This window comes from Onychostruthus taczanowskii, unplaced genomic scaffold (assembly GCF_017590055.1).
Source record: "Onychostruthus taczanowskii isolate IOZ18803 unplaced genomic scaffold, ASM1759005v1 scaffold157, whole genome shotgun sequence".
Classification (NCBI taxonomy): Eukaryota; Metazoa; Chordata; class Aves; order Passeriformes; family Passeridae; genus Onychostruthus; species Onychostruthus taczanowskii.
The window spans coordinates 315,885-338,591 of NW_024498762.1; the positions used below are offsets into that span (position 1 = coordinate 315,885).

Here is a 22,707-nt window from a genome sequence, read left to right on the forward strand (position 1 = left end):
TACAGCTGATGATTAAAAAGAAGTTAGCAATAGCATAAATGTGCTCGCCTGGCTTGTGCTTCCAAGCACCACAAAGCAACTCTGGGTGCTCTTCCCATCTGATCTTTGGGAGGATATCTGGAGACAAAGTCCTGAGCTGGAAGGGACTCACAAGGATCATCGAGTCCAACACGGACTTTTTCCAACACAGGAAAGCCCAAAATCCCATGCTGTGCATCCCTGAGAACACTGTCCAAAAGCTCCTTGAGCTCTGGCAGCCCTGGGGCCATGACCATTCCCTGGGGAGCCTGTTCAGCACCCAACCATCCTCTAGGGGAAGAACCTTCTCGTAATATCCAACCTAAACCTCCTCTGACACGGTTTCAGCCATTCCCTTGTATCTTATCGCTGGTCACCATAGAGCAGAGATGCTCCTCCAGTTCCTCTCATGAGGAGGCACAGACCTCAATGATGTCTCCCCTCAGTCTCCTTCAGGCTGAACAACCCGAGGACCCTCAGCCGCTCCTCTAATGGCTTTCCCTAGACCCTTCCTCATCCTTGTGGCCTCCTTGGGATGCTCCTTAGTAACTTTATCTCCTCCATATATCGATCGGGGTTCCCCAAACCATCGCAGTGCTCCAGCTGTGACCACAGCAGCGCAGGCAGAGCTGGACGCGAAGCTGGGGGAGGCCTGGGGGTCCAACCAGCCCCTCCATCTGCTATTCCCATCTTGGGAGCCACATGGGCTCACATCCATAGGTGCGTGAGGAAAAACCACTTAATTCCACATAATTCACCTCCACGCGCAGCCTCCCCTCAGCGATAAACGCCGGGGGTCGTTTTTGCAGCGTGGAACCACACGGAGAGCAGCGCGGCCGCAAGGTTCGCTGCAAAGCTTTATTTCAGCTTTGCCCGGTGGAAACAAATCCCTTAAACTTCTCTCTTCAGACGGAATCGGAAATAATGGAATGTTTTCGGCGTCCCCCGTCCCGCCCGGCCCGCAGCGGGTTAAGCCGCGCGCCCACAATGCCTCGCGCCTTGCAACGTCGGCGGCGCCGGGCGGGACCGGGCTGCGGCCGGGAGCGGGATCGGCACCGGGTTCAGGACCGGCACCGGGTTCAGGACCGGCACCGCGATCAGGACCGGGACCGAGACGGGAGCAGCGGTGTTGCTCAGGGTCGTGGTGCGTCCCCGTGGCTCCCCGCGCCGGGGCTCGCTGTGCCGGGGCCGGCCGTGCCCCGCAGCGCAGCGCTGAGGTGGCGGCGCTCGGGCCCGGCCCCCGCACAGTCACACAGGACGGTCCCGAGGGCGGGCGAGGTGCGGGTGCCAGGCTGGCGTGGCGGGCAGGAGGCATCACCTTGCCCGCTGTTTCAGCTATTTCTGCGTTATTTTTCTTGCCTAGAAAGCAGAGGCCGGAGGGCTCGGCGGAACCCGGCCATGTTCTGAGGGAGGCTGCAGGGCGCCGCTGCGATCCGGGTAGCGCAGGTGTGCTGAAGGAATCTCCCTTCTCTCGGCCCTGCGAGGCGCTGCGTGAGGCGGGTGAGTGTGAAACTGCTCGCCTTTGAAAGTATGCACCGGTCTTTGATGTATTTGCGAAGGAGAACCGTGCCAGCTCCATGGAGATGGGCGCAGTGTGAAATTGCAAAGGTTTCTTCAGCCTCTGTGTCCTTTTTGCACTGGTGAGACTCGCAGGGAGCCTTCAGGACCATGAAGTCACCAGGCCACGTCACCCGCTGACTCTTCGTGTGCTGAAATGCAAAGCTTCTAGCAGCTTGGCTCTGAATTTGCTGCTGTATCAGAGGAGCAAAGTCCTGTTATATATTATTTCCACTTCTAGTCCGTTTCTGCCTTTTTGCTTGTTTAGCAAGCTAATGATTTCATAATTAGAAAACTCATATAGTGTACATCTAGTTTTTGCTCTGGGAGCAGATTGTTTGGGAAATAAGAGTACGAGATTGGTCTGTGTGAAGCTGTCTCTTTCCACTTTGGAATCCTTGTCAAAAATACTTATATTCTTCAATGGAAACTTACTCCAAAGTAAACATTTGCTTCACTGCTTATGTCCATTTCTGTTAGATCAAAACAATGTATATTTCTTTAAAGTGGCTTCTTTCTTCAGTATTTAGTCATGAAACTTAAACAGCACAGTGGTTATATGTCCAGTCAGTTACCAGGGCTCAGTTTTTTGGTGGTAATCAATGATAATTTGAGCCCTTAAAGCTTTGTGGGAAAATCATTAAAAGTAAATTAGGCACCTCTAAAGATATTACCTATTAGAAAGCTCAGAACATGACATTTTTACTTTGTTCTTTACTTCCATATGCTTTGGTGGAGGAGGACAAGATGAAAAGCTGGTGCCTTTAGTTACCTTCTCCTTTTCTTGGATGTCATGGTGTGGGTGAAGCTCTTCCTTCCCACCAGACAGATGTGATTTGGGCAGGGAACTTGGTGCATGTAGAATGGGGGGTATGTTCAAACTGCAGTTGGCCAAAGTCTTAAAAAAAGGTAGTTATGGCAGAACCAAAAGCAATTGCTTCCTCTGTCACCTTGGAGATGGAGATCTGAAACTTGTGCATAATCTCTGAAGGGGGCTGGATATTGGCTGTTGGAGGATGGATGTAACTTTCTGCTTTGTAGACAATTCCTGGCATGTGCAGAGTTGGAGTGGGAAGAGTCTTTCCTGTTCAGCTCCAGCAGTGCCCATCTGCCATTGAGGCTGGAAGGCCTCTGCATGTAGATTGCTTCTGTTGGTTGGAAAAGTGGTAAAGGAAGGGTAGGGGTAAGAGGATTGAACATCCAGCCAAAGAGAGGAGCTTTGGAAGCTGCCAGTGATGTACAGGAAGGTGCTGGGGAAATTAATTCCTGAGGATGAGATGTTGGCATGCAAAGAGCAAGCAGCAATAATGGCAGAGAGGAGGGCCCAGAGGGTGCCCTGTTGTCTGTCTGGCTGTTCCTCCTGAGTTATTTACTTAATTTCTCTACTGCAGAGGAAGAATTCTCTATTATCTCACCAGGGTCAGATAGTGGAATTGAAGACAGAGACTGGGAGTCATATAAATGTGTTTATGGTTGTTATTTAGGACATGAGCAAATGCATATAGTGCTATCTCCCTCCCTGCTCACATGCACATGAGTAAGTCAAGGAAGGCTAAATGTTTTTGGAATGCTGTTGGAAAAAGTGTGTTTCATTATATCAGGAGTCACTTGACACACTTTCATTCTCCTGTTCTTAAAGTTACACAATTTTTATTAGATTATTGATAAAAATAACTGTGCTCAGTTTTATTTTAATGCAGGAAGGTTTTATTCACCACTACTTGCAGTAACTTTTATCACAATTACCTGGTTTTGCCCAGTAAAAAGTAATTAAGGCTGAAGAGGTGGCACATTCTAAACATTAGTGAAAGCACTTCACCTTAAATTCCACAGAATTAAGCATTTGTCAACAAGATGTTTACAGAGGAAAAAGTGCTTTAGATAAAAAGCAGTGACTTCTGCTACAAACACCCTCTGCTTGTAGCAGTGGCAGTACGTAGGTACAACACTGAGCTTTTCCTTTCTGAGTCATGGTGTCTTAGTGGGTGATGCACAGAACTATTTATTGTGCTGCTTTGCTTTAGAGATTGAACTTGATGTCAGTCATACAAATGCAATGTTTCCTTACCTGTAGCATTTTACCTTTTAAACACCTTTCCTTTATTTGTTAAAGATACATCTTCCTCCATCCCCTAGGGCTGTTGTTTGTAACAATCATTTACCTTCTAAAATTATTGTGAGCTTGTTAATTTTCTTGATGTTCTAAGGACTTTTGATTATTTGTTCAAATAGCACAGTGAATCAGTGTCAGTTGCATAAAGGCATTTTTGCCTCTCACACCAGTGTTTGGTGAAAATATCAATCTGCTGTTTTATGCTTTGTATCTTGACTGGTCAATAAGCTTGACATTCAGTAGTTGATGCTATTTCTAGTCAGCTTGGTGAATTCTGTCTTTTATTACATCTTAAAAGTTTGTTTTCTGGAGTAGAAATTACAAGATGGAAAGGAAGTAAAAAGGGAGAACAGATGTTATTTATTTAAAGTTAATTTAAATATGATGCTATTAGTTGATAATAGGAATTTATTTTTTATCTAAATTGCAGCCTTATGCTGCACCCTACACTATAGTTCTTCAAATCATGAGTGCTTTATGTACTTTGGGTTTTTCCAGGCTGTGTACTGTGTGTGAATCACATTTTTTGCCATAATGTGAATTTTATCCATATCTTGACACAACTTCCTGCTGTTTTCTGTGTCATAAAAATCAGAGTGAGATGATGTGGTCTGCCAGTGAGACATGCCTGTTGAATTACAATACTGTCTTGTGTAAAAGGTCCCAAGAATTGCCTTAATTTCTTAGAATTCAGTTGACAACAAACTCAATATTTCTGGAAAATTACAAGTTCTTGTATCATGTAGTAAAGGGCTCTTTTAGCAACTCTGAAGTGTAAGAGTTTCTGCTATTTTTTGTGTAGGTCTCATGAGTTGTGTGCATGTGATCTGGTGAAATCATGGATGTTAGGAAGTGCTTTCAGGAAGGATTGTGGATGGGCCTGGGAGCAGCACTGAGTAGAATCTGTTTTGATACCACTTGTGACATGGAAGAATTCCTGTGTTTATCACCCCCTGCCCACTTTTCAGCCATGACTGAATTACACCTTTCCACCGATGGAGTTAAGATGAATAAATCCCCCCAAAAGTGCAAAGTAAATGGAAAAATAGGCTTGTGGGGTTTGTGGTGGTTTGGTTTGTCTGTTTTTCCTCTGCAGCTGGTTGGGAGTCAATGGTTTAGATTCTCTCTGTCAGAGCTGTGCTTCTGAGGTACTGAGCATCCTACCAACATCAAGTCCCTAATCATGACTTAGTTTCTTTTTCTCCCTTTGCAGAATCATGGCAAGTCCAAGAACAAGGAAAGTCCTCAAGGAAGTCAGAGCACAAGATGAGAACAATGTGAGAAAATTCTGATCTTTAGATCAGTTTTGTAGAATTGCATTTGCTTTTTGCCTGCTCCAAATGTACACTGGGTCTGCCACAGCTGCTGTTGTCTTTGTGTTGTGGCTCACTAAAGCTAACACAGGAATTTGGATATCTCATGTATGCATTACAATACATTGCTGTATATTTGGCACAAGTATTTCAGGAGTTCTAGTAATACTGGGACCCCTGGGGTCTTTTCAACAATTGGTGTCTGGGGCACAACATAAATTAAAATAATCCGTTTCAAGTAGCTTGATTATACTTTAAATGTGATAGTCCATGGAAAGATTCAGTTTTATTTATATCAATACATTAAATCTTGAGTGGTGAATCCAATCATAAAACTGAAGTTGTTGCACTGTATGAGCAATAAAGCTATTTCTAAAGAAAAAGTTCTGTTTAGATCTGCTACCATTTACTGCCAAACTGTAGTGTGAATGAAAAAATGTTCCAAACTTTAAATATTGCATTTTTATTTTGCCAAGGAAACCTCAAGAATTCAGTTTGGTTACTTACTTTCAAGGCAATGGAAATGAAATCAAAATTAATTCTTTGCATAGTAATTCCATTTGCTTGTGTGTATTTCCTCACTTGTTTTTGGTAGTTGGTACAGTAATTTTTATAATCCAAGCAACATAAATAAACACCTGAAGGAAGTTTATTATAGCAGGGAAGGTGTTTCCAAACACTAAGAACCCTTTTGAAATTATTTTTGGTGTGTGATGTTCTCAGGATTTGCCTTTTTGAGGTGTGAAAACTTCCCATGGACAGTGATGACAGATTGCAGCAGTAACTGTTTTTCTGTCACAGGTCTGTTTTGAATGTGGTGCATTTAACCCCCAGTGGGTGAGTGTGACCTATGGAATTTGGATCTGTCTGGAGTGCTCAGGAAAACACCGAGGCTTGGGAGTTCACCTCAGGTCAGCCTTTCCAACACACCATGGACTGAGTTGCATTACCTCAGGGTTCATTATGGCTGTGAACAGCATGTGTTGGTTTGGAATGTATAGAATGTCTCAAATCCAACACATCACTGGCAGTTTTGCTTCGTGCTCCTCTCCAAAGTGGGCTTTGCTCTCTGTGCCTTGTCTCTAACTAGTCTGCTTATAAAACTAGTGTGAAAAACAGCTTTATTCTTTTCAGGAGATTTCTTTTTTCTTTGTAATGTAAATGATAGTTTTTGTTGTTTTCCAAGAACTGTACTCAGGTGAGATGGGGGTCTATGGAGTGAGAACTGTTTCGGGTTCTGGAGGCTCACAGTGTGTATGTAATAGGGTCAAAGCAGGGAGCAGTTACTCACATGAGGAGAGGGGAAGAAGCCCAAGAGGGAACTCACCAAAGCAAGGAGGCCATTCAGAAGTACATTCTTGGCTTTTCCAGGGGTGATTTGAAGCTCATTAGTGAGTAGAAGTTGCATAGGAAAGGAGCCTTTTGAACTGTTCTGTATGTGGCATGGAAGAAGAGATGAGATTTCTGAGATGAGGACATAGAATCATAGAATTGCCAAGGTTGGAAAAGACCTCTAAGATCATCAAGTCCAACCATCAAAATACATGATAATAGACAGAAAAAGAAAATTGCAGAGTGAAGTATGGGAAAAGTTTCTTACATAGTGGGCTAGATTAATTTTTGGACTTTGAAGGAAGCTGCTTTTTCAGTCACTTGCCTTCTGTTGACTGTCTCCTTTAAATGCCAATAAATGACATGATTTTGGTTTATTTCAGTGAGGATCTGCCCACCTTCTTATGATCTTTCTGTACTTGGAGGAGAGTGTTCTCTAACATGTTTATACTCTCAACTTTTGAGATAGGTTGTAATAAGCTTTTTTTTGTCACTGTATCAACAGCATGAAACAAGCTGTGATCTAAATTTTATTCTTTTTAAACCTGCTTCTCAGTTTTGTGCGTTCTGTAACCATGGACAAGTGGAAGGATATTGAGCTGGAGAAAATGAAAGCAGGAGGTAACAGCAAATTCCGGCAGTTCTTGGAGTCTCAAGATGATTATGATCCATGCTGGACAATGCAAGAGAAATACAACAGCAAAGCTGCAGCTCTGTTTAGAGACCAGGTAAGCTCAGTTTTAGGTGACTCCTCACACCTGTGATCTGGAATATCAAAGTGCTTTGTAAGCACTTGGTTTTGAAAGGAGGGAAATTGCAATTTTTTGAACCTCCTCAGTGGTTCCTGAAAAGGTAAATGTGAGAGAGTGAAATTCTGGAAGAGTTAATGTAAACCTGAATGAGTTCATGGCTCAAGTATTTGGCAGAAGAGAAAAGGAATGTTGTCCTGCCAGGGAGATAAGGTGGGGTTAGGAAAGAGTGTCTTGGGCAGGCAGGAGCTTTTCTGGACTAACTTCCTTATTTTGAGTAAGTCTCTCTAATTTAGCCCAAGGGTCTGGTACCTCAGGGCTGGCAGTCCAGCACTGCCCACTTGGTCCATAAAGGTCTTAGAGTGCTTCTTCCCAAGTCTTGTAAGACTTTTCTGTTGAAATTTTCCTTTCTGCATTTAGCTGAGGTAGCTCTCATTTTCAGTGCTGCGGTTTGTTGCAGGTGTTTAGTCAGTGGAGCTGTCTGAGTTCTCAGTTCACTACCTCAGCTGCACAGTTCTAGCCAAAGTGATTTGATAAATCTTTAGTGTATGTAGTAACATACAGCAATAATGTAGTTCTGTTCCTCCATTACTCTGTGATTAGTGCTTACATGTCTTCATTAATCCAATCTTTCCTCTTCAAACCAAACCTGCCTCTTTGAGGAAATTGTCTAATTTTCTATTTCAGTTGCCTGAAATAAAACCAGTGTTCAATTCAACATCACAACCTGGGAATCAGAAAAAAAAAATGGTTCCTTGTGAAAAAAGTTAAGTGTTCCAGCAGCAAATTGGAAAAATGACTTGTCCATGTGTTACTGAACCAGTTTATAATTTGTATGAAATCTCTGACTTAGCATTCTTGACTATTCTGCCTCTTGTAGGTAGCTACAGTAGCTGAAGGCAAGGAGTGGTCCATTGAAACTTCTCCTGCCAGGAACTGGACCCCACCTCAGCCTAAAATGTCTCTGTCTTCAGCTCACCGGTACGTGCCCTGCTTACCTCGCTAATGTTGGTACAGATGCAGCATCAGATACAGACACAGCATCAAAACCTGATGGTTTCATGTCTGCTGGGTTTACCCTGTTGCTACTGGTGTCTGAACAAGCTGAAGTTATGGAGTATGAGGGAACAGGATTTTGTTTAAGTAATAATTCTCACCTCCTGCGCCTGAGCCTTAAACCATGGCAGACAGAAGTGAGCAAGAGCAGGGAAGAAGCCATGTTTGTTTTATCCTGACTTGTAATGCACCTGAAATTAGACATTTGTGTCATTCACACATAGTTGTGTCCTCACCTTAACTGTGGTGCTGTGCCAGTTTGGGGTTGGATGCCAGGGAAAAAGAAACAGACTTTTCCCTTCTGCTGCTAATTACCAGGGGAGCATCAAAGCTCTGTACCACAGCAATTCTGTTGTTCTGCTTTCGCATGTAGTGTTTGTTACTCTGTGCACTAAGAATGTGAGTTAACTGCAAAAGCAGTTGTAAATCAAAGGAACAAGAGCTTCATGCCTTTTAGTGGTTGCATTAGAGTTCTCTTCTTGATAGATGAAATAAATAATCAATTTATAACCTTTATTATGGTGATGTACGTCAAGCTGTACTGCTGAGCTGGTGGGTTTTGCTTAACATGGCTTTGATTATTCAATGTTTTATTTCAGTTCTGCTGGACAATCTCAGACTGCAACTGCCTCTTCTGACAAGGCTTTTGAAGACTGGTTAAATGATGATGTCATCTCCTACCAAGGGTAATGCAATATTTACTGACTTTCTGAGTGCCTCTCTCTTTAGCATAACGAAATGTTTGAAGCATTGAAGAAAACGTTTGTAAGTCCAAATATTATTGTGGGTTCCAAACCAGGAAATTCTGACTGTATGTTGTACCTTACAGTGATTTGAGTTAAACAGAGGCATTTGTCGAGCTTCTTTCACTCCTTTTCTCATTTTCATGTGTGACTTTATTAGGATTTACTCAGCTTTCTGATGTCAGTGATTTGTTAAACCTGGAGAATCATTAAGACCACATTAGCTTGCGCAGAGGAAATTATATTGTGCTAGGATTCCTCAGTGGATCCTTGGTGTTTTTATGAAGTGACTGGTTTTGTATTTTGGGTGCTGGGTGCTACAGGACTTTCTTTTCCAGGTGCAAAAACAACTGTCATCCTTCCATGCTTTTCAGTTCTTGTTTAGTGTTTTTAATGGCTGCATGCTGACTGTTTATTCCTCTTCCTGTGGCAGTGGCCAAGAGAATCGCTACGTGGGGTTTGGGAACACAGTAAACCCTCCAAAAAAAGAGGATGACTTCCTGAATAATGCCATGTCCTCGTTGTACTCGGTAAGGAATTGCTTGGAGCTTTCTGAATTACTATTTTCTTCTGGTTTAGCTCCTGGTATGGGAGAACATGAATGGAGAGGAGAAACTGAAGACTGCAAGTGGATATGGAGAGATGCAGAGTATTGGTTGTATTCTCAAAGAGGGAAGAAGATACTGGTGGACTTTAACAGGCAAAATGGAGAAACTTGAGCAGAACTTAAGAATTGTGTCTGTATCAGTTCATAGAAATAAGTGAGGATATAACAATGGATTAAGAAATAATAATCAACAGAGCTGAAGGGAAAAAATTGAATTACCTGTAAGGAATAGCTCTAAGTCTGTTAACCATATTAGGGATGTTCAGAGGAAAACAACTGAAATGTGTGTGTATGTGGGTGCCAGAAGCCCTGAGCAGTGATGAAAACATTTGAAATACTTGTGACAGGGTGTGAAGAGATAACAGCATATGGCTGAACAGTTGTCGTGATTCAAGTAGAGATAATGAAAGATGCATTGTTGAAATAAAATGGGAATAAAGTCAGAGGCAGTCAGGGTGCTTTGATAGGCTGCAAAGTCACAGTGCTGAGCAATGTTTGGGGTTTGGAGTCATTTGGAAATACAGTAAGTTACTCTACCAAGGTGAGTGGCCAGCAGCCCTCTGTAGAGCCTCACTACCTAAATTCTCACACCAGGTTCCACTGTTTATTTAAAAATAAATAAATAACTTCACTAGAACTTACTAGAGAAAGGTAATGCCTGAGCCTTTGAACAGGTTGATCACCAGATTCCAGGTGATCCCACTGTCTGCTTGGTATAGATCAGCTAAATATTTTCTAGGTTCCTTCTAGGTTCCTTTAGGCCAGAGAGTTCAGATTAGAGAGCACATCTGCAGTGTATTGCAGGTGAGCTAAGACAGCCAAGGAGAGGCAACACCATTCCTGTTCCTGTGAGCCATTCTTTGAGTCCAGGACCTCCCTGGATGTCCTGGCTGGAATGCCCTCGTGTGAGCACAGACACACATTGCAGTGTGTCCTGGAGCCCTGTATTTCTGGCAGGCTGAGTTCCTTGCATGGATGTTCATCCTGGAGAGGAAAACAATTTGTCTTCCACTGCATGGGATGATTTTTCCCCACACTTGTAGCCATTTTTAGCAGAGTAACATCTGAAACACTCTGGCTTGTTCAAATTCACACAAATACTGGAAGTTCATGACTATATTCCAGTTAAATGAGAGGCTCTAATTTTTCTCTCAGTAGCAGGTAGTTCTTACAACTACAGGACAAGCTGTATTAGACTATTTTAACTTCAGCTAATCTGTTTTAATGAAAATTTGATTATTTGCTGTTGTTATTCACATGTAGCTCACCACTTTCTTGCTTTCTTTAAAGGGATGGAGCAGTTTTACAACTGGAGCAAGCAAAATTGCCTCAGCTGCTAAAGAGGGTGTAAGTAAATGAAATGTGGTTTAATTAGCAGTGGAATGCCAGAGGTGATGATAAAGGTATTCTCTTTTCACTGTGAAATTCTGCCAAAACTCCTTTACCTTGGAGAGGATCATACAGCATTTCTAAATGCATGTCTTTGAAAATCAAAGGGTTTATTCCAGGTAAACCTGCAAGTATTTGCTTCTCTTCACAGGCTACCAGATTTGGATCTCAAGCAAGTCAAAAGGTGATTATAGATTTAGCTCTTATTCCATCTAATTGTCTTTAAGTGCCATGTGTTTGCCTGCACCAATTGACTTAGATTTGATCATCAGCAGACCAGTGCATTTCCTTCATAGTGCACAGTAGTGTTTAGGTCTATCTTTTAATTCCATGGGAATTGCAATCAGCTGCAGTGATCAAATTAAGCAAGAGATAAAACAGAGATACTCTGCTCTTTGTTCCTGTTGGATGTGTTGGAGAGGCTGCAGAGCTTGCAAACTTAACACACCCCTGGTTTACACCCATGGCTAAAGCCTAATAAGATGTTACAAGTGTGAACTGCTCAATATTATTAATAAATCAACTTGCTTGTGTGTGTTTTAAAAAGTAGCAATGACAAAAGGATTTCATTTATCAAACTGGGCTTAAAACAGACAGTCAGACCTGATTACACAGAGCTCTGACATAGACAAGATGTATCTGCAAGAAAATGTTTTAAATTCAAATGTAAAAATGATAAAAGAATGGAGATACTTAATTTTCCTAGTTCTGAGTGAGATGCAGATATTTATAGATGGTTCAGGAGTTTTAATTGAACTATGACTCTTGTGTATGTGCAGCATTAGCCTGGTTTGCTTTCTGATAGGCATAGAAAGTATTGCTCAAAACCAATGTGCAGCTGCAGGTGTTCAGAGAGGACTGTGCACTGGGAGATTAATCCTTCAAATGGCCAAACTGGGGCATGTTTGCAACAAAAATGACTTGTTAAAGCACCCAAACTTCCTACTTCAAAGCTTTGAAATATTTACTACTTGGCTTAAGAAAAACTGAGTTTTCTACAGGTCTTCCTCTTCACTCCCTCTGGCAGTTTTCCTTTTGTAATAAAAGCTGCTTTTTCTTTAGTATTATTAATAAATATAATATTAAGTTTAAAAGCTCATCACATCTACTGACAAGGACTACAACAACATCATGCTCTACAGTCTAAGCTGCATTACTGAAGGTTAAATTTGTTCCTGAAACTTCTGACCCTTTGTAGAACAGATTTAACACATTTTTGATGCACTACATTGGTTAAAAGGTTATGTGGGACCAAGTGACCAAACACATTTCACTATTTCTCTTGTCAGTAGATGTTAAAAGTTGGAATAGGTTCATGATACTTAACGTGCCTGAAAAAATGCTGCCAATTTTTTGCTAAAAGCTGCTTCTACCTTCCTTGCTCTTTTCTCTTTTGCTCTCTGGGTAAAGTTTTGGGGCTACAAGCAGCAGCCAGAGCCGGTAACACCCTCACATCTGTTCTTGTGCATGGACTCCTTGTCTGTTCGTGCTGAATATGTGCATTTGCTCCTGAGCTGTCTTTTCTTTCTCTGCCTTACATCAAACCTGTTTAGAATAATGTTGTGTGTTTCGTATGGTAACATTTCTTCAAGCCTACTTAAAATTTGTCAAGTTAGATAGGGGTACCCAAGCTGTGCACTGTCTGAAAGTTGACTTTGCTGCTGTCCACACTCTGATGATTTCAGGATTTCTGTTTGCATGTCTGCCCCAGGAATGTGCCAAGACCTGGGTGTTGCTGGAAGGCAGACATTTGAATGAGGTGTTTGTTGTGGTGGTTAGAGTGCTGTCCTAAATTCAGCAGTAGGAAGGAAGGGTGAAGTGATTTTGATGAAAATGCAGTTGTACCCAAATCTATCCATTCCACATTTACAAAATTATGTGGCTGAGTAAGAGATCAGGTAAGAATTCTTCCTATTTCTAGCAGTGACTCCACTGGACACCTGAACTGTTAGTCTGGGTGTGTTACACTCTTTATTATCAATCATGAACACTATGCTGGGTTCAGTAGGCTCCAGAGGGTTTTTCAAAGGTGAGAACACCCCCTTCTTGTTTTTCTTAAACACTTTGTAGCCTCGCTTCCAAAGGTAACGAGCCCTTGGTGATTTGCATTCATGTTTCTCACTAGGTGGAAGTAGGATTTCCTTTTGCCTTTGCTTCTCAAAGAATCTTTATCCTGTGAGGAGTACAAGTACTGGAGCTAATGGCTGGGAAAAGGGGAGATCCTGGGAATGCTGTGGCTTAGGGAAAGGCTTCTTAGACACCTGGGAGTCTGTGGAGGAAAGATGTTGAAGGTGCTCCATTCCCAGGAAGAACATGAGTGAAGGCTCACACCCTGTGCAATGGTAGTAATCAAATATGACCCCTTAGGAAATGAAACTTAATCACCTGGCATATTGGCCCTTTTGGATTAACCAGGATAATTCTGGAGGCACTCAGTATGATATGGCAATTCTGAAGAAAGTTTAAATCTGTCAAAGGCTTATTATAGTAGTAGGGCAAGGAATGATTTCAAACTCTTCTAAACCTGCTGTCCTTGTCAGCTTTGCCTTAGGAAAGTAATTTTGTGACTTGGACTGTGGACTGACATTTTTGTAAGCTGCCTCTGAAGTACAATATCCTTGTGCATCTTGTTCTGGATTGCAACAGATTTCTGAAGTTGATTGTTTTTTCTCGCTGCAAACCTGGAGCTTTAAAGAAAATATCAAAAATCTTCTGTCACAGCTTTGGCTCTTGTGTATTGCTCAGAAACTCTTGGCCTCTTAGTAACAGATGATAACTGGAGCACTACAAGACAGGGAAATTGGGGGGAAATCAGCCAAAAAGATCTAATTCTAAGAGTAATTTAATTGGTGTGGAAAAATAAGGGAGGATGAGGACAGTTCTTCCAAATATTCAGCTGCAATCATCAACAAGGGGCCCATCCTCAAAACTGTTGCTGGTTGCACCATTGCTTCTGCTTCCAGTGCAAGGTCAGACTTTGCTTGGGCTCTGGCATCTATTGCCATGTGTATCTGATTTTAATTTATTGTCTCTTAATGTCTCCTGCAGCACTTTGCTGTGTGTGCTTTTCAGCTTGTTCTGCTTGTATGACTCAAAGCTAAAGGCTTCTTGTGTTTTTGGAGATACTGCTGAGAAATGGGCCTGCAGAAGTTGTTTGCTGTGGGTTTTTATTGGGTTTTTTTAAAAAGAAATTATAACTGACTTTGTTTTTATTTTGCTTTTAAATAGGCATCAGAGTTAGGTCAGACATTAAATGAAAATGTTCTCAAACCTGCACAGGAAAAGGTAACTTTGGATCTAGTAAATGACTTGCAGAAAAATGCTTGTACTCATTCAGGGAATGGTTGATTCCTGCTGCCACAGCTGCCCAGGTTCTCAGGGGTTCTTTCTGCAAAGGGGAGACATCAAATAACTCCAAGTTAGGCTGTTACCAGAGAAATGTTAATGAGGCTAAACTCCCTCCACCTACCTCTCATGCCCACCAGAGTCTGTCACATTCTCTCTTGTTAGATACCATTTTATGGATTTCATACTTTCAATAGTGGAAGATTGAAAAAGGGGAAAATGCACCCTAAATGGATATAAAATCAGTTGTTTAAATATATATATATTTATATCTATTAGTAGTTGTAGAGTGTTAACTTCCTAGTGTTTTACCTACCTGCCAGCTTTATTTTAATTCAGTCAAATGTCTTTGAGCCATTTGAAGAGAATGTTTTAATCATATTACAAACTAATTTCCATTACCTTTATTAATTCACCATTCTTTACATGGCATTTCAAACCACAGGAGAAGATTCTAATTGGTTTTCTATTCCCTAGAATTATCCACAGCTTATTTCAGAGGGCTTAGATGCATTGTTTTCAGGGTTATATTTTAGGGTGCATTTCCTTGAGCTGATTTTTATTTTGTAGAACAATTTAATGAGAAATTGTGCATTCTGTGTTAAAAAAAAAAAAAAAAGATCCATTTCCCTTAGGATGTTGTGCTGTTAGTTCTAGATAAGTGTTACTTTCTGAAATAAGTATTCTCTCTATAGTTATACAAAGTCTCTTGCTTTGGAACAACTGCCATTTATTAAGTGGTGAAAGGTACCTGTTGTATTGTGTTCCACCAAAATTCAAAGCCCTTTTAATATTTAAGTAAGCATCTATAAAAGATAGAGAATAAAAGGGATCTGCTACATTTCTAAACACAGTCTTTATATGCAGTGGAATATATTGATAAAGCTTCATGTTTTCAGATGTTTTTTGTACTTGTTGTTTTTTTTGCTCAGCAGTAGTGTAATGATACCTGAACTGTGTTTAAATGCTACCTTTCTCAAGCTGGGTGTGATACCTTCCTCAAACTGGGTTTTTAGCCACAGAAAGTTTCCAGAAACTCAAAGGACTGAGCTTCACTCCACTATAGATCAACAGACTATATATATATATTTTCTTAACTTAGTGAGTTTTGACTTAAATCTATTTTGATTCAGTTTGGGGTTGGGTTTCATGACATTTTAGCTGTTAAACACAAATAAGCTTGTCTGAAGGTTTCAGTAATACTTTGTTTTATGACTAATTACCAATACTTTGGTTCACATAGGTGAAAGAGGGGAAAATATTTGAGGAGGTCACCACGGGGGTATCACAGTTGGCCAGCAAGGTATGAGGTGGCCTGCCTGGCTTTAAGGAGGCCAAACAATCAAGCCAGTCTCCATATTCTTATAAAAAGAATAAAAACCCCAATGCAGCTTTGGTCTGTGCTTGTGTTGAATAGAGAAATTTGGAAAGTGGAATTTTCAGCGGGCAGCACTTCTGTTGGGGTGTTTAAAGCTGCACAGGCATGGTGGTGTCCTCTTAGTAATTTGAATGAGGACATGGGCTGGTTATACACAGCAAAGAAAATGTGTGAAGGAATATGGAGACAGCTTGTGTTCCACTGGTACAGTAAAACCTGCTAATGCTCTGCACCTTTCTCCTTTGCCTTCCGCTGCGCTCGGTGCTCGGTGATGTGGTAAGTGCTGTCTGAGGCTGCCAAGCACAGAAATCCTGCACTAACTAACACCTGCTGGGGTAACTTGCATGGCGTTACCCAGGAATGTGTGTCTTCTAGCACTGGGAAAGTCAGCACTGGAAACTCTCCCAGAGACCAGCTCAGTGTCTTAGGTTTCGGTACTGTTTGAATAAAATGAAATAAATTATGTTACATGTTCTTTTTGGAGCCTGGCAACTCTCAGGCTGGATTCTGGGGTTCATCCTCCCTGTGTGTATCTCAGAATAGTACCTTCCGTGGTGTCACTTCAGAAGTTGTATTTCTAATCCAATCCTAGGACTCAACTTTTGGCCTGTTTTACATGGGTAGTGAAATAATTCTGAAACAGAGTGAAAATAACTGTGTAGAACAGCAGAAATATAATTACAAGTTGCATTAATCATAAAACAGCAGTGCTTTCATTAAGTTTAATTTTATGTAAGGACTAATTCCAGTACTTTTGTCAAGGGGGTCTAGGAGAGGATTCAAAAGATGTTACAATGGGTGAAAAAGCTAAACCTGACCTACTTCCCACCTCGTCCAGCAGCACAGTGCTGTCAAATGTATGTTCTTTACATCCACCACGTAACTGCCCATCAGAAACATTAATGAGCTCTGAGTTAAATGTGTTTGATTTATGGGAACAAGTGGAGGAATTTATTCTGGCTTTTGCTGTTGGGCTTGGCAGGGGTGTTGGTTCTGTCCAAATGAATGGAGTGTATGTTTTTTTCCTCTAGGTTCAGGGAGTTGGGAGTAAGGGATGGAGAGATGTCACCACTTTCTTTTCAGGCAAAGCAGATGATAATTCTGACAGGTAATTTTTTGTTCTTGCTTTCTGTCTCTTTGGACACATAATTTTATCTCCTGTACATTTTCTGAAGTATAAGGTAATAGTAAAAGGTAATTTTTCAATATTAAGAACTTATTCTGTCTTTGCTGATAGTCCTCCTCTATGTAATAGGGAGGAATTCAATATAACTTTTTTATAACTGTTACATATTTTGGTTTAAAACTTACTCCAAATGCATATTCCCTTTCCCTGGGCTTGTTAAATCTCTTAACAAAATCTGTGAATTAGACAACAGGCTTATGTAATTTGGAGCAGTATTTAGTTCTTCCTTTATCATCAAGGCATTTTTTTTAAGCAAAGAGCAGTAGTATTACAGTTTTCTTTGGGGTAATTTATTTTTACTATTATGTTTAGCATAACTAATTTATTTCTACCTTTCTTTCCCCCCCATCTCCCAAAAGACCAGCTGAGGGAGACAGCTACCAGAACAGTGGAGGGGAGGGCTACCAGAACAATGCTGTAGATCAAAGCTTCTGGGAGACCTTTGGCACCTCAGATGCACCAAAAGCTCATAAATCTCCAAGCAGTGAGAGCTGGACCTATGTGGACAATTCCACAGAGAAGAAGAGCTCGGATAGCTGGGACGTGTGGGGCTCGGGAACGGTCTCCAACAAGAACAGTAACAGCGACAGCTGGGAAAACTGGGAGACCAACTGGGAGAACGCAGGAGGGGAGAGCAAGACCAGAAAACCTCCTAAGGCAACAAAAAATGCGTGGGATGACTTTTAGAACTGTGTTAACCTGCTCTGCACAGCTGGGAAAGGGAGGCTGTGCTGGTTGATGGAGGGGAGGAAGTTTTACACACACCTGGAGTATCATGGCTGACCTTTCTGATCTGTTTGTGCTTCCCATTCATTCTCCTTCCTTCTACCCGGTATAGGGAAAAAAAAAGTAGCATCTGAATCTTTTCTTACATAAAGGTGGCTCTACCTTTTTTAAGGATAGTGATAAGTATATTCTCCTTGCACTATTGGAGCTGGCTACAGCAACTTTCTTAACACAAATGTTAAAGGAGGGAAATCAGTGCAAGGACACTTCCATGGCATAACCTTGCATGTGTAGGTTAATAGGTGTTCATCCAATCCTCATCTAATTTGAGATTTGGGGTGTTTAATGCAAACAAAGGACAGGGTGTGACTTGGAAAGACAGCCATTAACTGGGCAAGCAGTTGGATACATCGAGTTCCAATGCCTTATGGATTGCTCTGACTACAGGAGGTCTGGCAATTCAAGATGGTCTTTAACATATTTTTTATTGAAGCTTTGTTTTTTAACATTGTGACGTTATTTTTTTTTTAGTATTTGAAAATTTATTTTTCTCCTTTAGAATTCAGAATGAATCTAGAGCTAGATAATAATTTGTGTAAACTTAAAGGATTGACCTGAGCTCTCAAGGGATGTCCAGAATGGCTTTATTTGCCCACCTTACTCAATGGATTGAGTTTTCACTCAATTTTAGTTTCTGCTGCACAGAAAAGCAAAGCTGTGATGTTTTCCTTCCTCACCTACACCCTTGCCCCTGTTAAAATATTTTATGTACTCTCTTTTTTCTTTCTTCCTTCTACCTGTGTAGTATTTTATTAATGCTGTTAAAAAAAGAAATCTTTCTGCTGCTTATGTCCTTCTGGACATCTGTTCAGCAAGCTGGCAGCAAAAAAAAAATAATTATAAAGAAGATTCCAGCAAGAAAAAATGTGTGGAAAATACAAGAGCATTGAGGAAAAAACCTGGCAGCAAGCCCCTTTCAAGATGAGTAGATGTCTGGATTTAATAGTAAAATTTAATTTAAGCAGATGTTTTCCAAACGGTTCTTTAGTGTGTCAAGCTGTATCTCTGTTTCTGTCATACATTTCTCCACATTTTTTTCCTGGATCTTGTTAAAGAAACACTATTTTGGAAACATGAGAAACTCTTTGTCAGCATTAAGGACTGGAACAGGAGATTGAGTTATGTGTCAGTTTTGACCCAGCAAATCTCTTTGCATGACACAAACCATAACTTCTAGAGAAGAACTGTGACTTCTAACATCAGAGGTATCATAGGTATCCCATTTTATTTTGGGGGAATGGGTTGTGAATGTACCCTCAGCACAAAAACAGCTCACTTGAAAACTCAAATCATGATGTTCTCTGTGGTCTGCTTTTCCAGCATGGAGTTCTTTCTGTGAACCCTATAGATCCTATTACATACCTAAAAAGCCTTTTCTTTTAAAAACTGGTTAATTTGTTCAACAACTATACAAAGGCGTCAAAATTACCTTAAATAACACTCCACTTCTTTTACTCCTCACAAAGGTTTTTGAGCAGATAGTAATATCAGCAGTTTAAAAAGGAAAGAAAATTAATTTCCTCATAAGTAGCAGATTTTAAAGGCTTAAGTCTGAGTAGAAGTAGCTCTGTTTACAGCCTGAGTCTGTATTTCTATTCCTAAGATCTTTCAGATGGTGAACAGAATATTTTTCCAGTCTTCTCTCACCCTGTTCTGTGAGAGTTGGAATTTCTCTTTTCCCCCTTGCCTCTCCTAGAGCGTGGTCTGAAGCTCATGGTCTCTGAGGCTCTGCAGCAGGACCCAGAGCTACTCAGACCCAAGTGCTGCTCCAGGCTGAGCCATTCCCAAGGTCCCTGCTGTTACAGACCCTGTGGAAGTGCCAAAGGCACGAGAGCTCTTGGTTTGCAGTGCTGCTCATGGTACCATTGGCAGCAGTTCACAGCTGGACTAAAACCAGCATTTTTTTCTACTTTTTCTCCAGTTCCAAGTATAACTTTGTCATAGCTTAGCTGCATGTCAGACATAACTTTGTTTTTTTATGCTTATGCCTCTGTTGCCTCCTTGTCAATGTGTCTGCTGCCCAGTCTGAAGCTGATTCAGCTTCTTCTGTACAACTTTATTACAGTTTCTCTCATAAACCTCCTGAAATGGCTCGTGGCAGCTGAATCTTTATTTCAGTCCACTCAATCAGTGCTATTGTGATGTGTGTGTGCACGTTCTCCTCAGCTCTGAGCTTTGCCTGGGACAAAAGTGGTTTATTTATGTATCACTTGCAGCCACGATTGGCATGAGCCATTTGTTCTGATTTGATTTTTGTAGCTTTTAAAACTTTTATGTTCTAAATCAAACAGCCAGAGTCCTGCTCAAGCAGAAGCTTTGGGTAAGGATTTTTCCTCCAGTTGAGGAGACAGGGACAGAACAGTTGCCATCTCCCTTTCTGCAGTGTTGTAGGGAAGCAACAAAATGCTAAAACTGACAGAAGGATGTTACTGGAAGATCCAAATAAACCAATATAATGGCAGAAGGTGTAACTGCAGACACAAAACCAGTGTGCCAGCTGGTCAGTTTGATGGGCAAATGGGCATTTTTTAATTACTTGTCTGAGTGTGAATGTGTGATCATGCCTTCCAGAGGAGAGGACAAAACAAAGGCATTTTCTTTTTTTGCACACCAACTGTTTTAATGAATTTTATATTTTTCAGAGTAGGTGGATGGGAGCTTTCTGAAGAAAACTGTGAAGAAAATCCCATCAAGTTGCATGTGCAGAGCAAGTGTTTATGAATCAGACTTTTTTATTTTTTAAATCCTCCTCCTCTCCCCAAATCCTCTCCTTTTGGCCTGATGAGGAGCAGAGGCATTGAGTGCAGGCTGCTGGAGCTGAGGCTGCCTGGCTGAGGGGGGGTCCAGCCATGAATCTGAGCGTGTGGTGTGGCACCGTGGGCTCTGCTCCCTCATCCCCCTCCCTGAGTGACAGGTTTAAGTCATGCAAGCAAACTGCCAGGAGATGTGCAGGAGGTGAAATTACTGCACCAATTGGACATTGCAATGGCTGGTTCAAATCCCCTGGTGACCCAAGCTTTTATTTCTTTGTGTGGTTTCAGCTTTGGAAAATACAGAGCAGCTGGATTCCTGCAGGTAGTCTGATACAAGAAAAATGTCAGGAAATCAAACTAAGTGCCACTTGCAAAACAGTGAAAGTCTTGAAAAATGCTCCCAAACATAATCTTGGGAGTTAGGGATTATTTTAAAATGTTTTATTTGTGTATTGAAACCTATTAATAATTAGTACAATTCAAGAAGTGCTTGGCCAGCTCTCCCTCATGGTTGAGACCTCAAGGATAATGCTGCTGCTTTTATTTTCCAGGCCAGACTGTAACATTCCATGGGTTCATAATGTACTTGTCAGTGTAATGGTCTGTGCAATAATTTAACAAGTGTAGATAAAACCTTTGTTTAATCCAGGATACATTTAAAGATACAGTGGTCCTCTTGGAGAGTAGCAGTCTACACAAGTATTTCAGTTCTTAGCTTATTCTGGCTGAAATACTAAATTTCAGTGACCCAGGTAGAGGTTTGAGCAATCAGTGATTTAAACAGAAATCAAGGAACATTTCCATGGCCATTATTAAGAATTTGATCCTAATGGCTGAGTGGCCTCTAGCTGCAGAACCCTCTTTCATTTCCATGCCAGCAGAAACTTGGTCAGGCTGGAGTACTGTATCTTTAATTTTCCTGCTGTGTTTTTTTGTGAAGTTCACAGGAATGGTGATTTCAGTGAACACTATTCATTGTTCTGTAGAGTGGTTCTGGACTTGAACTGCAGTGTCATCTTTTAAAGAGTATTACAATAAAGCAAAGAGATCTGGAGCAGAACGGTGGTCAGCCCTTTTTCAGGAGACTTCTGTTAATTTTCAGCCCAGGTGCTGGTGTCAGCCATATTCTGCCCTGCCAGTAACAAAGGAGAAAGGAAGCTGCCAACATAATAGAGCCAAAACCATCTTTGTATTTCACTGGAATTTCACAGTCTAACTTCAAACTCTTACTCAGGAGCACTTTGGATACATTGTTTGCCTCCTTATTTAAGGAGAACTATAAATGGGAATTAAAGTGCAGATGAATTTATTAATAGAGCCAAAAACATCTTTGTATTTCATTGGAATTTCACAGTCTAACTTCAAACTCATACTCAGGAGCACTTTGGATACATTGTTTGCCTCCTTATTTAAGGAGAACTATAAATGGGAATTAAAGTGCAGATGAATTTATGTACTCTGAAATTTTTATTAGCTTGTCTACAGAGGCACTTATTACAGCAGAAAAAGGTAACTTTTAAAGCAGTTTTCCTGAAAGAAGAGAGTCCTCTGACAAGAAATCCTTCAGTTGTGGGGTTCCACGTTCAGATTCCAGTTCCCTCCGTGAGCCAAACAGCCACGTGAGTGCTCCAGATGACTGCACTTGGCTTTGTGCAAATTTAAAATACCTTCTGTTATGTTCTTGGTCAGCAGGACTGAATCCTACTTGCCATGTAGAGGTAATTTTACTGATTTTTACACCAAAAAATGGCCATTTGTGTTTGATAACATCACTGGGACAGGCTGTGTCCATTCTTACTGTAAGGGCTACTGTGTGGGGTGCAAAGTTTTCACATGGGAAGTAAGGACATGCTGGTTCTGGAGAGAGGATCTGGGCCCTTTATTCTGACAACATCCAGAATTAATGCCCTAAAAACAAAACACCAAGGAAGCAGTGATGTGTATTCTGGATTTCAGACTGAGCACAGTCAGTAAAAGCTGATAGAAAAAGTGGAGTCCAGACCAGAAAACACTGAGACCAGAAGACACAAGGCTTGGACTTGAGGGAGGACAGGTCACTGCTGCATTGCCATGTTCCACTCTGTGCTCTGATCCCAGAACCAGCAGCTACTCCAGCTGGAGCTTCCTGCCATTACTGATCTGTGTGGGTGTTCTCCAAGGCAGATGCAGGCTCAGGAGGTGACTCTGGGCTTCACAGCTCACTCACTCCACACAAACAACACTCCTGCCCTCTGAGGTGTGCAGGCAGGCACTGGGGATGTGTCCTGCTTTCCCTCCTCGTGCTCTCCTCCTGTTCCAGAAGTTTGTCCACAGGAGCCATCTGCAGCACGCTTTGGCCTCAGCAGCTTCACCATCACTCCCCCAAACTCCACAGGGACCCCC

General features: G+C 41.5%; 1 protein-coding gene across 3 annotated transcripts; it reads left to right on the forward strand.

The window, feature by feature from the left end:
- The first annotated feature begins 1,035 nt into the window (after positions 1 to 1,035).
- Positions 1,036 to 21,385, forward strand: ARFGAP1 (ADP ribosylation factor GTPase activating protein 1). 3 transcript variants are annotated; one of them, XM_041399160.1, is made up of 15 exons: positions 1,036 to 1,162; positions 1,382 to 1,518; positions 4,902 to 4,965; positions 5,803 to 5,912; positions 6,890 to 7,061; positions 7,963 to 8,063; positions 8,738 to 8,824; positions 9,315 to 9,411; positions 10,779 to 10,835; positions 11,029 to 11,061; positions 12,288 to 12,317; positions 14,106 to 14,162; positions 15,466 to 15,525; positions 16,632 to 16,708; positions 17,146 to 21,385. In XM_041399160.1, exons 3-15 carry the CDS (start codon positions 4,906 to 4,908, stop codon positions 17,471 to 17,473), a joined length of 1,269 nt encoding a protein of 422 aa, XP_041255094.1. In that variant the 5' UTR covers positions 1,036 to 1,162; positions 1,382 to 1,518; positions 4,902 to 4,905; the 3' UTR covers positions 17,474 to 21,385. The 3 variants fall into 3 exon arrangements, with proteins under 3 accessions (XP_041255094.1, XP_041255091.1, XP_041255093.1); XM_041399157.1 differs by lacking the exon at positions 12,288 to 12,317; XM_041399159.1 differs by lacking the exons at positions 12,288 to 12,317; positions 14,106 to 14,162; positions 15,466 to 15,525.
- The last annotated feature ends 1,322 nt before the right edge of the window (positions 21,386 to 22,707 follow it).